The sequence below is a fragment of the Pagrus pagrus genome, assembly GCF_965226575.1.
Source record: "Pagrus pagrus genome assembly, chromosome: 5".
Lineage (NCBI taxonomy): Eukaryota > Metazoa > Chordata > Actinopteri > Spariformes > Sparidae > Pagrus > Pagrus pagrus.
Window position 1 is genome coordinate 27881918 of NC_140189.1, and position 17519 is coordinate 27899436.

The 17519-nt window shown below is 42.1% G+C and overlaps 2 protein-coding genes across 5 annotated transcripts; both read right to left on the reverse strand.

The window, feature by feature from the left end:
* Positions 1 to 115: 115 nt before the first annotated feature.
* rab41 (RAB41, member RAS oncogene family) lies at positions 116 to 8822 on the reverse strand. 4 transcript variants are annotated; one of them, XM_084353749.1, is made up of 8 exons: positions 8639 to 8822; positions 7413 to 7471; positions 7178 to 7231; positions 6206 to 6311; positions 5216 to 5327; positions 4276 to 4369; positions 2919 to 2985; positions 116 to 2188 (listed from the first exon to the last, which is right to left on the reverse strand). In XM_084353749.1, the coding sequence occupies exons 1-8, from the start codon at positions 8715 to 8717 to the stop codon at positions 2124 to 2126; spliced, it is 636 nt and encodes a 211-aa protein (XP_084209875.1). In that variant the 5' UTR covers positions 8718 to 8822; the 3' UTR covers positions 116 to 2123. The 4 variants fall into 4 exon arrangements, with proteins under 4 accessions (XP_084209875.1, XP_084209874.1, XP_084209873.1 ...); XM_084353748.1 differs by lacking the exon at positions 4276 to 4369 and adding an exon at positions 3751 to 3844 and having other exon boundaries at positions 8639 to 8821; XM_084353747.1 differs by lacking the exon at positions 6206 to 6311 and adding an exon at positions 5621 to 5726 and having other exon boundaries at positions 8639 to 8818.
* A 265-nt stretch (positions 8823 to 9087) lies between these two features.
* On the reverse strand, positions 9088 to 14057 carry arr3b (arrestin 3b, retinal (X-arrestin)). The gene is made up of 17 exons (XM_084352406.1): positions 13930 to 14057; positions 13472 to 13505; positions 12520 to 12550; positions 12304 to 12364; positions 12169 to 12213; positions 11893 to 12086; positions 11749 to 11808; positions 11591 to 11667; positions 11355 to 11490; positions 11181 to 11265; positions 11023 to 11095; positions 10649 to 10786; positions 10412 to 10489; positions 10293 to 10316; positions 10165 to 10214; positions 9884 to 10036; positions 9088 to 9528 (listed from the first exon to the last, which is right to left on the reverse strand). Exons 2-16 carry the CDS (start codon positions 13477 to 13479, stop codon positions 10029 to 10031), a joined length of 1068 nt encoding a protein of 355 aa, XP_084208532.1. The 5' UTR covers positions 13480 to 13505; positions 13930 to 14057; the 3' UTR covers positions 9088 to 9528; positions 9884 to 10028.
* Positions 14058 to 17519: the final 3462 nt, after the last annotated feature.

Below are 17519 nucleotides of genomic sequence, written 5' to 3' on the forward strand. Positions count from 1 at the left end.
TTCTTCCATTCAACTCCGGCACCGTACAGATGAATCTTTTACTGATCCGAGACACGTGAAGCCAGACAGAATTATGAATAAGCAACAAGAGACTGGAAGGAGGAGACCACAGAGGTTACCTTTTGGTGAAATATCTTTATTTTATTCCATGTGATAGGCCTACACTTGTGTTTCATTAACTCTCCTTTTTATACATCAGATAGTAATAGTACATTATTCACACAAACGTTGCTAAACACGAGTAGACAGCATATTTCAAATGGACAGACACGATTCAGAATAGCACAAAGCCGAGTATTTAGTCAGTGACAAGTAATAGAAGAGCTGCTCATGTTAAAATGGTTATTCGATGTAATCAAATACTTGAAATCCATTTTCAAAACATTTCAAAAACAAGCTACAGCAAACGAACAGTGTCTTTTGTTGTGCTATGGCTAGTTAGTTGGTTTGTGTTAAACTGTGTGTGTGTGTGTGTGTGTGTGTGTGTGAGTGAGTGTGTGTCTGGTGGCGGTGCAGCCTTAACCTGCGACTGTAAACCAAGTTACTGACTACACACACTGCAGAAAGGTCGAGCAGTGCGACAGGGAAAAAAACATTACCGGAGGGGAGGGGGCCCTAAGTGTTGCCTTTTAGGTGGAGTCCCAGCAGACACGCAAAACAATAAATAAAATAAAACGTTCAACGTGCGTGTCAGCGTCTGTACTTTTGGTCAAGCATACAACGTTATCTGTATGTCCAAGTTACAAAATAAATAAAACACATAAAACCAACAGTCCCTACACAGGCAATAAGCAATACAGCAAAAAGGATACTGCAACTAACTTCTCTGCACTTTTTTTTTTTTTTTTACAGCAAGGGTGTTAGTAAGCGTTAGCTGTATCTGAGGACAAACTCTTTTATCTACCAGCTCTACAAAACAACTAGTGAAGCCATGAACCAGTCAGCAGGCTTCTGTTATATTTTTACAATATTGTGGCTTGATTCAGTGCACAACGTTGGTGAACAAACAAGCAAGGCATCTGTGTTCTTATCCATATAAATCCTGCATGGTGAGCATGCTGCATGTTTCTTGCGATAAGTGTAATCAACACAACAACAGATCGTCGATGAGATGGCGGGTTTTGCGTCGTAGCGGCCCGAGTGACAGCTCTCCATCAGTGTGGGGGGAAAAAAATAAACACCGGCCTATTTCGTTTCCTACATTTTGAAGGGGGGTTCGTCTAATAACTGAAAACTCCTCCTCAGACGTGTTAGTATGCGTGCAGCTTATTGAGCAAACATTGGAAAGACGGTTGCTATAGTTTTAATGCAGACATCGCTTCAGGTTAGTAGCCTTTCTAATGAACGTGGGATGGCGTCCCTTTGATGAAAAAGGATATTTACGTCTTCATTACTTGGTTACACGTCCCTTTTTACGGCACCGTTTCTAAAATTAAGTACATTTGGTCCACTAACACACGACAGATGTGTCAGAGTCTGAACAATACCAAATAACCGGACTGTCCTTTTGAGCCTAATGTGGTAATGTGAGGGTTAGCAATGATGTAAATTCACTGGTAAGTTCCTGTCTCGACTTCCTCAAAACAAAAAGTCATGAAATATAATCAGTCATCTGAGAAGATAGAATAGTTTGAGGCAAACTCTCCATTTAAAATATATATAAAAAAAGTAAAATACAATGGGCTGAAGACTCAACCTTGCATTTAAATAATCCCAAGCAGTTTTACTTTACAACAATGACGAGAGTAACAGCACTAAGAATCTGAACTGTGCAATAACTCATGAGCGGTTAGCTATGTCAGTCTGCAATCCTATATAATGCCATGCAACTGGATGAAAATCTGAACATATCATTGAACTTATTCCTTTGTTTTAACTGTTTAACTTTTTAACCTTTTTTTTTTTTTTTTTTCCAGATAATCTGTTTCAATACAGTAATGCACATCCACACGGTTACTCTGAAAAGTCACTGGGTTGAAACGGGGAGGGAAGGAAAAAAAAAGAAGAGAAAAAAAAAAGGCAGGTCCTCCATCGCAATGGCGGTGAGCCAAGGGTGGAGAGAGTGGCCACTGAGAGACAAGCTGTTGGTGGGGAGGAGACAGGCTGGGTGAGGGTGAGGTGTACTAGCATGAGCAGCTGCTCTCGGTGACAGTCATCTCTGGCTGTTTCTCCAATTTGATGTCGATCACTGAGAGGACTCGGTTAAGTAACATCGTGGATGAATTTGCACATTTCACTTCAGTATTTTCTGCAGCGCTGCCATCTCCTCAGCTAACACCGTCTCTTTTCTGAGGAGTAAACTCAGAGGCGTGTGCTACCAGCTTCCCACATTTCCTACAATTATAGCAATAAAGCCGTGCCAGTAATAACTTAGCTGTGCCCATTATCATCCTACTAGAGGAGAAAAAAATGATCTGACTTGTTTGTATTTCTATAAACCAATCACAATCATCTCGGGAGCCCAGGATGCAGTGACGCTGCCCCTGCAAAATAGTGTCTGCCAACAAGAAAGCCAACATCTGCCAGCTTGTATCTGTTCATACCGTTAGCGACAAAGTTAGATGGCGAGCTCAGATGTTGTTGTTCCTGTAGAGACTGTAGGGAGTTTGGCAACGCTAACATGCAGATAGAGGAAGGGGACGGAAATGCTGACTGAAATAGTCGGCCAATGGCAGGCTGACACCCAACGTCTACATCCGGTGAGTTAATCTACTAACAACTAAGGTTGTCGCAACATTTAATAAAACATTTAATGCCTTCAAAGCTGCGTCAATGTCTCCTCGTGTTATCAAATATCGATATTTTTCAAGCTACTGCATCAAAGTAAAAAAAATCCAGCATCGTGACAACATTACATAATAATAACTTAACAAAAGTGCGAGAACAATTCATATTAAAAGCATTTTTAAAAAGGATACTGTCCTCTTTGCTCTTCTCTGGTGTGCTGTCCATCCCAGGCAACGCAGCAGCAACACGACGGAACAGCTAGAAGACAAAGTCAGAGGAGTTTAAGTGTCGAACATGTTTGAAAAAAAAGGGACATAAAGTCAAATGCTGTCACATAGTGGTGGGTGATTTGGATACAATTTTCTATCCCAGTATGTGTAATTTTACTGCCTTATTGATAGATATCATGGTATAGTTATTTTTCTGGAAATTCAATTGAGAAACTGTTTTTAATCGCATTCATACAATGCAGTCATTTACATCCAAACACAACCAGAGACATTATAAAGTACAGCTACCTCATATCACCCACCCCTACTGTAAAATAGGCTGCACACAACATAGACAGAAAGTGATCCAAGTTATAACTAATCCACCGGTACTAAAGATATCTGATTGAATAACAGGCAAACACAAGAAGCAGTTGAAGCAGTAGAAAAACGTGTGATTATAACTCCCAGCATGAAAGTGAAGGTCGCCGTGCTATAACCTCCTCCGCTGAGCAAATCCATTATATTCACAGAGAACGTTTTGAAAGCTGCACAAGTTTTTAGTGAATCACACAAAAAAGTACTCGAGCAAACAAACACAGTGGCCGTAAACCTGTGCAGACCAGGTGAAGTAACACTGAAACATCTAAAAGCAAAAGCCTGTGGAGGAAAAAAACAACCGATACAGGAAGTACTGAGGGTACTAAGACATGTCATGATGCCAGAAGAGGGGGGGAAAAGGAGGCGGAAAGAGTTAAGTGTAGACTTTTACAGCAGCATTAGCTGGACTACCTCGAGAGAGCAGATTCTCTACCTGTTTGACATTGTAGCCAGTCTTTGCGCTGGTTTCAATGAACATGACATTCAGTTCCTTAGCTCTCTGCTCGCCCTCCTCCGTGGTGATCTGTCTGCTCAGGTAGAAGCAGAGAGGGGAGGGAAAGACGGACGAACAGACAGATGTGGAAAAGAAAACGCAAAAGAGGACAGGCCAAAAGGAGAGGGAGGAGATGGAGAGAGAGAGAGAGAGAAACAAAGAGAGCTCAACACAGAATCTTGTTTTGAGTAAAAAAAAAGAGAGAGAGAGGTTAGTTTAGTTATAACACACGCAGACACAGTGGAAGACAAAAGGGACAGAAGCTGCTGTGCTGAGTCAAAGATGAAGCAGCAGGAGAAAAAAACGGGATCTCATTCACTCCACAGCCACTCTGATCCGAATAACGAACACATGGAGGGGTTATTTAATCCCAGACGGCTCAGGTCGGCCTCCCTGACCTAAAGGACATAACTACTGTCAGGACTATTTGTCAGCATTAACACCGGCTTGTCGCTGGACACCAACCTGTTTGACGTTATAGCCAGCCTTGGCACTGGTCTCTATGTACATCACATTGAGCTCACGAGCTTTCCTCTCTGCCGCCTCAACAGAAACTTGCCTGCCACGGTCCCACGGGAAGGGAGGGAGATGGGGGGGAGGATGGGAGTGGTGTGGAGTGTGGTGTCGAGGGGAAACACAAAAAAAAAATTAAAATGACATGGAGAGAACAGAGCAGGAAAGGAAAACAAAAAGTAAAAACATAAATATGACCAAATCATAAGAAATAAAGGTGCTTAAATCACGAATAAAAAGGCTGGAGTGTGTAAAAATACCAAACCAAGGGGATGATAAAAGTCAAAACTGGATGAGATGCACTGAAGGGAAGAAAAGTGGGATTTGGCAGAGAGTGTATCTACTTTTATACTATAAAACAGGACATTATATTAGCTGACTCTGCCCTGGACTCGGAGCTCAGAGCACCAGGGGAGTGTTGGTGTTTACTATCGGACCTCTTAGGGTACAAAATGGCTAGGGGCTAGCTGGGTTAGCATGCTAACTTCAACAGATATAACATAAAACAGAACATGTAAGATATTTCTGCAACACAGTACACAAACGTCAAAGATTAGTTAGTTAGTTAATTTCTAAATGTTTCAAACTGAATTTCTTGCTAGTTCCTCATTCACCACGTTGCTAGCATTGTTTTAGTCGCCCAGAGAAGAGCCACATGAACTCATTCAGCCGTCTAGTCGGCTATATCAGTACTGGTCGGTTCACGTAACGCAGAGCTGCTAATCGATGAGATAACATGTAGTTTGGACACAGAAGAGGATATTAAACACTGAGGTCCTGACCTAAACTCATCAGATCGCTCACGCCTACTTAATAACTGCACGCTACGCTAGTATTTATACATTTAGTCTATTTAACAATCATCTTCCACACATCTCACACACTCACGTACCTTTTATCTGCCAAGTCTGTTTTGTTTCCAACAAGCATGATTATGACATCACTTCCTCTCTCTGTTCTGACATCATCAATCCACTTTGAGGTTTGCTGGAATGAATTTAGATCTGTGGGTGAAAAAAACAACAACACAGAATTACTGTAAACACAACCACAAAAACACATAAAACATTTGTTCTCACTAAAGTTAAAAGTGTGCACGAGCAGTTATTATTACAGAGGTAGAGCATCCTGTGTGTAGTCGTTTTAGTACGCAAGCATAATAAGAGGAGAAGCTTGAAGAAGGAAAATATCCTGAAGGTTATTAGCAGAAAGATGTGAAGTAGCAACTATGCCAAAGTTAACTGCCGTCCAATTTCTCTAGATCCTACAGAAAGGTTAGAATACAGCCCTGACTCACTGGTGATGTCATAAACAACCACGGCAATGGTAGAGTCACGGATGTAGCTGGGAATTAGGCTACGAAAACGCTCCTGTCCAGCAGTGTCCCATAGCTGGAGCCGGACCTGAGGGTTGGAGCGGAAAGGAGGTGGAGATAAGGAGGGGAAAGGCAGAACAAGACAGTGGAGAATAGGACAGACATAAAGGAACTGCAAGCCAAGCAGCAGAGATGAAAATGGCCTTTTTCTTTTTAAATGGAGAGATGAATCATTCAAATGCGGCAGGGTCGGAGATGACCAGCATGCAAAAAAAAAAACAAGACATGTGAAAGGAAACCCCGCTGAATCATTATTTAGTAGAATATTTCTTCAGATGTCACCTCGACGGACAAGATTCTCTATTATTCCTTTCATCAGCCTCATAAGTAACAGACCCCCCTGGACACCCACCGAGAGATGTATCACTACAGCTGATGCACACAGCTGGAATACATCCTCATCATATTGTCCAGTGGGGTTTGCCATGCTAGTGAAATTTTCTTTTTTTAAGCCCCTCCACATACTAAGCGGAGGACAAGGAGGTGAGGCAAGGCCATGATACCTACTGGCTATGTCATAAACCACCACAGCAGCGGCTGAGTCTCGGATGTAACTGGGGATGAGGCTGCGGAAACGCTCCTGTCCGGCTGTATCCCAGAGCTGCAGCCGAATCTGTGGCCAGCCGTGAAATGAAAGTGGAAAGGATGGTGGTGGGGGGGTGGGGGGTGTTTCATGATCCAGCCGGGGGGGGGGATGGAAGGAAAACAAAAACTTGATATAACGATGGGAACTAATAACATGATCACATGTGTCACAAAATGAAAGTCTAGCTTAATGTAAACAAAACAATGTGAAATGGTGAAAGGAAAATAAACGGTGGCTACTACTAAAATAAGCTCATGCATGCTTTCAGCTTTTCTAGCAGTTTGAAAACTACAGAAGTAGACTTTAATCACACAGGAGAGATCTTCCTCTGACGTCACGCTCGGGTTGCGACGCTCAAATGTTGTTATCAAGAGGATATAATGCTGCAAATCATATAGACAGCAGCAGCATCAGCAAATGAATAGACAGTGGACGGTGAGAGTGTCAGGAGCATCCTCGGGTCATTCAACTCGCAATGTAACGTTAACTTTCTTGTCTTCTCTTCACCCGACCGAGAAATGTTCTTGTTAGCCAGTAATGTTAGACGACATTATACATACACGAACATATTTCTGTAACGTTCACAGGTCCAACACAAGAATTAAAACCCCTTTTCTATCTTATTGTGCATCATTATCAACTAACATTAACGGTAATCTTAGCTAGGAAGTAGTTGCATGCAACAGTAGCTAATCGGTTATCAAATGTTATTTTACTTTGAAATACGGCAGATGTGCCACCTGATATTCGATACCCCCTGTCTTTTTTCAATTGCTGATCAATCAGGAAGTGAAATGATAACAACATGTGAGCTTCCCACCTCGAGTGTGATGTCAGAGGGAAATGGCCGCTGAGTGAATAATGAAAATTGCAATAAAATACACAGGGCTTACCGTGCGATCTTCTAGGTACATAGTTTTTGACAAAAAGTCAATGCCAATTGTCGCCTGCAAAACAATAATTGCATTAAAACATCGTTACAGGCAGAGAAACATCATTTGAAGAAGGCGTTCGACCACATTACATACTAAACATTATCTTTACTATTGAAGGGAAACACAGGTGGATCTAAAAACACCAACAATGGGTCTGAATACACTCAATCTGTGTGTTGGTGTGTGTCATTACCTGATAAGTGTTGTCGAAACTGTCATACATAAACCTGGTGATGAGAGACGTCTTCCCAACTGCACAGACAGACAACAGACATTTTTAATATTTGATCTTGTTATTCAGAAGATCATAATCTACAACACCCAATCATATCAGGTCTGATTTTGTATAATAGGTGGGGAGAAAAAAATCATTATGAGTCAGTGACAGCACATAGTGAGTACGTAGCTGCTCTCATTGATGCACTGTGGACTGCTGAACCCACACGCTGAGCTGGCACTTCTGGGTGGAGCCACAACATTTGCAAAATGAAAATGGCTCAACTTCTCATAATTTGTCTCGTGATGAGAGACTGTCACTGCGATATTAGACAGTCAACCCTAAAATACAGTCACGCATAAAAATGGCAGTGCTAGTCCCCGTAGGCAGACGTTATATGGTCGGGGAAGAGGGCCGACTGGTTTGGACCCACCGGCCGACGTGGCTCTGCAAGGTGCTGCTGTAGGAAGCTAACAGCTAGCTAGCTAGGACAGTCAAGAAGCGCTACACTGACATGTATGGATGGACTTAGTGCCCTTCACATATACAGCCCCGCTGTTTAAAGCCGACATAAGTCTTGACGGCTACGTTAACGTCTCATATAGGCTCTGAATGCCAATATTAGCCAACGTTACTGCTAGTGTATTTCAGCCTAGCACAGCTAACTGCTAGCTAAAAGTAGTTAGCCTGCTACCGAGGGGCTACAGTTACGCTGTAGTTAGATGATGCTGATGCATCACAAACTAATGGCCACAGTGAGGACAGCGACCCTTGTTTGAATCTGACGACAAATCAATCTATGGGTGAGTCACAAATGTTAATGGCACTAAAACGGCAACTCTACTTATTTTGGGCGTTTGTCGTTACGACGAAGACCGAGATGTTTGGCTAGCTTAGCGATTGACCGTAGCTAACGCTAGCTATGCAATGACATCATCACGAGTCAGAAAATATGTTATGTCCGTTGTCTTTTTCTGACCAGACTCTCTCTTAAACACACGGTCGACACCGAAACACTCAACACATCGCTTTGTCTCATCACTGGCCCCATCGCGTCCCGCAAGTAACTCCATCAAGCTAGCCTAGCAGCAACTACCCAAAAGAAGCTAGCCAGCTACGTGAATCTTAGCCACTTCTTCTAACATACTCCTCAACATCCGACCAAATTAACACTCGGCGCAGACACAACGCCCTCCTCTTACCGCTCTGTTCGCCCAGAAAGACGAGCTTGAACTTTCGTAGAGGGTTGCCAAACTCTCCGCCGCCGGTCGTGGTTGACATTTTGACAAAAAATAAACAGCTAACTAGCTGACACGGCTAATGATGTGATGTCTAGACCGGAGAGGAACAAGTAGTGTATCTTTATCCTGCGTTAGCCGAGCGCTATTGTTTTCTTAGAGACAGGAGGGAAACAGCGCAACCGAGAGGAAACAGCAGGTACTGCAGCGGCAAGTCTTATATTACATGTGCTTATTATCATATGATATAATATAATCATTGCTGTTATGTGTCTAATACAGTTATTTAATAATCAATATTTATTTTTCTCATTTGTTCTTCATATAATAAAGTTCTCAGTTATAAGAAAGAAGTCTTGACATGAAAATACTGTTCAAAATAACCACGCATGAGGCAATAACTGGGGGGAAGGATCTGTTTATTTACTTCACTTGTCCATACACAAGCAGTATTTCAGGGCTCATTCATCCCACAGCTGCACATCCAGTCACAATATATCACGGCCCTAATGACACAGCATCAGATATGAATGATAAATGACGCTCTGCAATGTTTAGTAGTCACAACACATGGACAGAAGAAGTCTACCCTCTACACTATGGACAGAGAAAAGTGTACAACACGTGTTTATTGTTTTATTCAACGCTACGATGGCATTCAGAGAAATAGTTTCAGATGATGAGGTAATGCCTGTCAGAAGTAAGTATGTACAGGTGAAGGAGGAGCGTCGCAGTGACTCGTTAACACTGTGTGCTTTTCTTCATTTGGTGTTGAGGTCCTTTGTGTTTGTGTTGTGTCGTCAGAGAGGCGATTTTCACCTCAGTCTTCCACGGTGTCGAATGAGATGTCTGCCCTGTGGGTGTGAAGTAGACAAACAGTCAGTCATGACGCCGAGCTGAGCCGTGGAAATGGATTTCATCTAGTTTATTTACAACCAAGGGTCAAGCAGGCTACTACAACTTCCCAAATCAGCATAAATGCTCCTGTTATTAGCTAATGGAGGATACAGCAAAAATGTCTTCTTGGATTTGGTGCAACAGGGTACGCTTCACAACCTCTTTTACGCAAATGCTCGTCTTACAAATGAAAAACTCCTTTATATGTGTCCTTGAAATGTGTCGTGAATGAGATCTAACATTGAATTCCTGCAGCGTGTCCTCTTGAAGAGGTGGACACTGTAATGTGTGATGAATCGAAGGTGGCCTCACCTGAACTAAAAAGGCTTTTATTCCAATTTGCTGTGGTTCAAAAAACACACACAAACACAGAGGAGAAGAAAAAAAAACAGCAGCGTGTCACAAACATCACAGCCACAGGTGAAGACATCATCTTTCTGCAGAGACTGTTTCATACTTACACTTCTGCTCACACGGCAGGCGATGAAGGGATGACAGAAGAGGACATACGTTACGTCACACATGTGAATCAGATCAGTCTTTTCTTTATTTATCAAGAAAATAGCATCTTTGTACACAAACAGCGCGCTCACCTGCGGGTTTCGGGGACATCAGAACCAGAGGGAGATCTAAAATGACGTCGCTGGAAATAAAAAAATAGGTTTAGATATAATTCACACTAAAAACAGGTGACGACACATGAAGGGAAGTCGATATTTACCTTCCTGTAAGGCCACCCAGCAGACTGAGAGTAACAGAGAAACAATAAAAGACACCGTTAGTCTGCACGACACGTAGAAGTATAACGTAAGAGAGTACTGAAGTGAAGTTGAGCCTCACCCTCCGCCAGACGCCACCACAGTGACCCTGACTTTATAGGAGACGATGATGCCTTGCATCTCCTTCTCTCCTTGACTCCTGCGAGGGGACAGGAATAGTTTATCTTTCAGAGCTTGAGGATTTGGTCTAAGACACGTTAAGTGGATGACACAATGTTAAGTTGTATCACCAGCACTCTGTAAGAGGATGAAAATGGGTCCAGGTGCTCATTGTAAGCCCTGTTTATGAGTAACTTACAGGGTTGTGGACGCAAGGTGAGTGTCCTCGTCTTTTAGCCGCCCGTCGACTGAAAGGCCGCGTTTCTCTTTGTTGCTGGACAGCAGAGGGATGATTTGGAAGGATTTATCCAGGGAAGAGTTGGCGTTTACTGTCTCTCTGTAGGTGAAATAATGAATAAATAAAGAATAAAGCGTAAGACTGACGAGAGTAGCATTTTGTTTCCATCCTGATACCGATTACCGATCCGATACCGGTATTTTTTATTTTACTTTGTTATGACTTATTAGAGCTGCATGACACCAGAATAAAACAACATCTACTACCTACAATACTTCAGATTTTAAATTAAATATCACAATGAAACAAGTATTTCTAGATATTTAAAGCCTCACCCGAACTCCTCACAACACACTGTCTTGCTGTAGGTGTCGGATGAGTAGAGCGCCACGTTTGTTAGCTGCTCAACTAAAAGAAAAGAAAAGACATCTCCGTTAGACTCATCAGTCAAACTCTACCTACTGCATGAAACTTCAAACTTCTCGCTGCTCACCTGAGACTTTGATTTTCTTCACCACCTTGTTGGTTTCATTGTTGACTTTTACCTTCACGGTGATCGGGTCTCCGTGGTAGTAAATCTAAACGTAAGAATGATTTATTGTGAGTAGTCGAGCGATGGTCATAGTGTTTATAATGCAGAAAATGTGGTTCGTGGACTCTGACGTACCTCTTTTTCGAGGGAGGCCTCCAAGTTAAGAGGTTTGTCGGTCATCATGAACTGCTTGTTGATGTCGGCCTTGGGTCCGGCCTTGTTGTTGGCTGGCGCGAACTGGATTTTGCGAATCATCAGGCGACATGTGTCCCTAACACAAGGAAAAGGACAAACAGAGAGTTAGGGTTCGCCCTCTGTATGTATCCTACAGTTGAATGATGACATCATGGTGGGACTGTGGCCCTGCTTACTTCTTTTCAATGACTTCATCTGCGTTGAAGGCCACGTTGGCAAGGTATCCTTTAATCTCAAAGTCCACGCCACAAGCCTAGATCAAGAAACAAGACCCGAGTAAATGATCTGTTATAGTCGTGTATAGGAGTGGATGAAAATGGACTGGTCGTGGTACCTTGCCAGAATCATTTGGGCCCGGCTGTAAGGAGACCGAGCACGGGAGATCTGTCGGCATCTGAGGGTAGAAAGCAGAAGCAACGGTGAGTGATCGATACCACGTTTGACTCGAGGGAACGGGAGGGATTTCGTTTGTGTTTACCTGGAAGGTAAAGGGACATCCTTGCTCTCCAACTTTCTTCATGAGGAACTCCATCATTGGTGTTTTGGCGGTGGTTCCTTCTGTGGGAGGATACACCTGAACGCGCTGGATCCAGATGTCTTTCCTGAAGGACAGGCCCATGACATCCAAGTCCTCGCTTCCATAGCGGAAGGCACAAGCGAGGTAGACGAACACTGCAAACAAAAAGGGGGATATTTAGCTTTGTTGCACGTACGTTTATGTTTTATAGCTCGTATCACCGGCAGATAGAAATACCTTTTCTGCCTTCGAGGCCGGCAGGGTCCACTTTAATAACACCCTCTGCAAACAAGAGGAGAATCAAAGCGTTAGATTTAAAACATTTGTTTTATTGTATGTGTGCAAAATTCGAGGACGCATCGACACACACACCGACTATTTCCACTGAGTCCACATGGTCGACAAAGTCTCTCTTCCCCAAGTACAGGGTGATCTGAGAAAAAGCAGAGAGGGTTACAGTTACTCCTACGCCAAAGGTTACAAGAGTTTGGGAGTTATTTCTGGAAGTTGGAAGAGCAACATACAAACTGCGCTCCTCCCTACACCAAAGAGTTGCCCTGTAATGACTGTATTATAGAGGCCACTTACATGTCCGTTGCCGCTGGTCTTCTTATATACTCTGGAAAGAGAGAAAAGATGGGGAAAAAACTGTAAATCAGACTTCACACTGAATGTATCTGATGAAAGTTTTCTCCTTATTGTGTTAAGATCCACGTCTAAAGTCTTCCTCAGGCAGCAGAGTCGTCCACCCACCACCTCCCTCAGTTGTCATTTCCAATTACAGGACGCCTCCCACCCTCCACCCCGCTCCTGTGTGCACGGATTAGTGCTCAGGATGGGAAAGCACCTGCTGGCACAAGCATCTAATCTGGACACAAGACATATAACTGTGATTTTGTAAATAGAATATACGTAGGTCATGTTTTTTTTTTTTATAAATGTAATGGAAATCTCTCCAATTAATCAAATGTTGCAGCTGAGAGTAAAATCCTGAATCTTTATCTCAGAATATTGAGTGTTTTTCTTAATATTCTCAGCATTACATAACGAGCCACAAAGAAACTAGGAATCCTCGGTGGTGTTTGCTTCTTCGGTTGTGTGCCGAGTTAATCCCGTTAAAACTTTTTTCTTTTGTCTGGTGAACCTCTCCTCCGAGATCAAATCCACACAATCCACCTTAATCAGGATTTATCCTTGAAGGTGCAGAGACTCGACGGCCAAGATGTTCAATAACACTTTGATCTCCACACAGGCCCTGAGCATTTTCTTGATTTCTTTAAGAGTCAAGTTTCAAAAATCACAAAATCAAAGTTGGGCTTTAAATCAACATAAAGTTACAGTATAATTCAAGGATCGTTGACTTTGGGTCGCCTGTTCGTCTTCAAACAGCATTGATTATCTCTTTTATGGACGTTTTTGATTGTATTCTTTATGAAATAGACATATGAATTAAAGCTTTTACCCTTTGGTCTGAACCAGTCACTGTGTCAGGGTAGCTGCTGAATTAATAAGCGAATGAGTCGAAACTCTCTATACTCACTTTGACATCTTGACAGTAAAGTTACAGATCCTGTCTGCGAATAAAAAGAGAAGAGAAGAGAAGAGAGTTAGTAAAAGGTGATACTGATAAATGCACTGGTTACATTTGGATTCAGAGCTAAAGATTATTTTCTTTATTGATTGCTGTCATTGAGGTGAACAGTAACCAGAAAATATTCACATTTAAGAAGCTTTTTATTCTTAAAAATGACTCGAACTCAAGCGATCATCATCAAAATAGTCTGTAGTTGACATAATAACTGACCACTGACACTGATGAAGTTCATCCACTCATGACTGTCCGAATAACTTCCCAGTAGAAATAGTTTCTTTCTGTATTTACAACTGATCGAAGTAATTCAAATTCTCGTCTTTGCAAAAACTGTCACATCGTTATCCTGAGTTATCATCATTCAAGTTTATTTCCACTGATCAGCAAAAGAGAAACCGCTCACTCACCGTGCCCTCGGTCCTGTCGGTGAGTCTCCTCTGCTGGAGTCTGTAATCCGTCACTGTTGACACCGTGTAAGTGTGTGAGAGTGCCAATCACTGCCAGCCGTTTGCCTTTATACAGTGACCTCCCAACCTCGGAGCCCTCCCCTCAGCTCACCCAGCCAGTCAAAGGAGGCTGTTTTGGAGAAAATCTAATTAATGCATTAAGACGCTACACCACAGGGTGTGTAAAAATAATGTTGTTTTCAGAAAGAGAAGCTCAGGCAGTTATGGAGGTGGGACGTATATGGAGAGGAGATAACAGGCCACGTACTGGAGCACAACTATGTTGGTCACTTGTCCCTTTTTGGATCAAGCTCTTATTTCTGTGCTTATTATTGTATTCTCAACACTTTGCACATGCAGTCCTCCACGTTTTCCTGTAGTTAGTGCAGGAACAACAACATAATCATGAATGAAATGAGTCTACTAATGCACGTCACGTGTAGATCTTGAGGGAAACGTTTCCTGAAGTCTATGATTTAAAAAAAAACTTGGTCCAAATGATTAAATACTCTTTTGTGGGAGCTGTGAGATACTACCAGAGCCTCAATAAGACTGTGTGAATGGACGACGTGCAAAATGTTCAAGGACTTCCTTTCTTATAGCTTAGACAGGAGAGCGGTATTAGTTGGATTTTGGTTGTTATGGTAGCCAGGACGACAGATGGCTCCCCGACCGAGCTTTATGCAATCTGTGCTCATGGCAGGTTTACAGAAATCTGAGTGACCCTGCTATGTTAATGTAAGCTACCTTGTAGTGTTGAATTGCACAGATATTTTCAGGCCATAACTTTTGTAATATTTGACTTTTAAAAACTCCCATAATCTGTTTTGTTGCCTCATTAAACTGCAGCTTTCAGGTCCTCCGAGAGAATCACATTAATTGGCGGTGACCTTTTTAAAAGGTCAGGACACAACCATAGAGGTAAATCCGTACGGTGGCTTGCTGGAGGATTTTCTCGCTTCTCTCCTGGATTGCCACACCTTGGCAGTCTGGGATAACGAATTAGATTTGTGGATGTTTGTGCTGGCCTCCGTTCAACTGTCATAGAGGGACGGGGGTTTGAGATCTCTTTAAAGCTGCCCGGACGACCCAGCACACTGCTGTACGTTATACCACTGGATCATCAGCCAGGAGTTTTACATCCAAAACACAAAGTTAAGGCTGTTTATCTCTACACATGACCTGCAGCTTCACTTCTTATATGTTTGGATCTGCAGTAAATCCAGAACAAGCGTGTCTGAGACTTGTGTACCAGATGTCAATGTAAGAAATTCAAGCAAACAATTATTTTTGGAAGAATGGTGATGTGTGGGAGAAGAGGCTCCTTTATGTGAAACATGAGGCTTTTATGTAACAACAAAATCACAGCCACGTTTTTGGGTAGAAAAATGGTCAGACAAACTATTGCCTGGACTGGAATTTTAGTTTCTTTGGAAAAAAAACAAACACATTTAACATTTCCACATTCAGTCAAAAAGGAGTCGTCTAAAAATGAATAGACCTTTGTTATGTATTTTGTTTAGTCGTGCGCTCACATTATCCCCAGAAAAATGTCGCTTTATTCAAGGTGATACTGCGCTGTATTTGCTCGTTGTTGCTTTACCTCAGACGATATGTCAGCGAGCGAGGAGGGATGTCGACGAACGCTCACTAGAATCTGAGTCACATCAGACGTCGATGAAGTGAAGAAGTTTCCTGATCCAACGCTGTGTCGTCCATTTCATGGTTTTGATTGAGACTCGAGGAGCAGAACTAGAACCGGCGCGTTTAAAACCGCTTTTTAAAAACACACATGTTCAAATACAATTAAGTTGTGTGACTCATATGTCACATTTCTTGAGATAACATTAGTCGTGTGAGTTTTATGATAATGGTGTGGTGTATAAAATGCTCTTGAGATTTAAATTTCATCTGTTTAAGAATATCATACAGCTTTATTGGCCATTTGCATGAAGATACAGCTACTTCCTTTTGACCTATTTGGGCTCTCAGCTGATGACAACACAACACAATGGGTGTTTGCTTTTGGCCAGTGGCCCACCATTAAGTTTCAGTTTTCGAGGGGGAAAAGTTTGGCCACTTCTGATAAAGAGAAAATGAATGTGAGGCATTTCCACGCAGGTTGTGTTCAAAGTCAATCCCAGCAGCTCTCCAAGCAGCTGACTGTGTTCATACATGTGTCCACAGGCCTGTTACGGTAGAGACAGGTTTAATGTCAGTGTAATTGTTAGCCATTTATTTACTGTGTTAAGTGAATGAATGAAAGGTAACTAAACTGTCACCCTGTAATTAGATTACCCTGTCACAGTTCAGCTCTTGGACAATGGCCCGATGAATCAAAGCGAGACGTCTGTTAGGATGTAAATGTAACTCCCCGTCTTTTATTCACTCTGATCGCCGGCATTTTCAGATGCATCGCCGCGATGTACTCTTTCTATAGTGGTTGTGTAAGTGTTTTTCTTTGCACCCTTACATGGAAATGTATTCCTGTATACCACTACATAATATCCAGGATAAAGACACTGAAAACAACTAGAGTAATCTTATTTTCTGCCCTGCTTATGTTGACCTTTTCTATCTTGAGTTCTCTTCCCTCAGTTTTGTCTGTGTGAAGTTACAGTCGCGTAAGCCCCTTACAGATAATCTGGTGCCACTTTTGGCAAGCACTCTAAATAGACGGTTAACATTGTCCCTTGATGGGACTGCTGAGTAGTCTCAGTGCATTAGAGCGCCACGGTATTACGTCTGCTTAACAACCCAGTCTTTGGCAAGCTGCTGAATTGAAGGCAGTCGTACAGCGTCGGATGCCAAAAGGAGCGAACGCTTTTAGATTCTGAGCCAATCAGCGTGATGTGCTGTCAGTGTATTACAAAGATTTGTCGCTGTACTGCACTATAGTAGCCTGCGCACCACTGATTTGAATGTTTAGTGCACTTAAAACACACACACTGAGTAGGAACTTAGGCTGAATGTTTTGTCAGGTACAGGGAGCTTATAGCGCTTTGTTGATTATGGTCTTCGACTCCCAGGTGACCTTAGGGGATTGTATTTTTAGCAGCTGATGCCGTAGCTTTAACAGTTTGTTTTTGACATTAGTTGGAAAGATAAGGTTATTGTATATTGTTCTTTTAAAAATATAATTAAATAATTCAATAGCTTTTGCACATCTTTGTTAAATGTTTAGTTTCTTAATACTCCTGAGAAGAAGACTTTGGGTAGGAATCCTCTACTTAAGTAATGGTTAACTAATGCTTGACTCATGATGATCTAAGGTTTGAATTAAAGCAGAATGTAGCATGAATTTGTTGCATTAATTGCATTAAAGTTTACTTGGGGAACTGTATTTATGTTTATTATATAATAGGGTTTCACAGAATAATCAACTAATAGGCGATTGAGAGCTTTTGAGATGGTCCTCTAACAACCAACCTGAGTTATTATTGATCATATATTTGTTTCACATTAATTGCAGAAGCTGTAAATGCCCTTTTATGTAACGTTTGCGAGAGACTGAGCACATACATGGGTCTAAAATACACTTTTATGTAGCT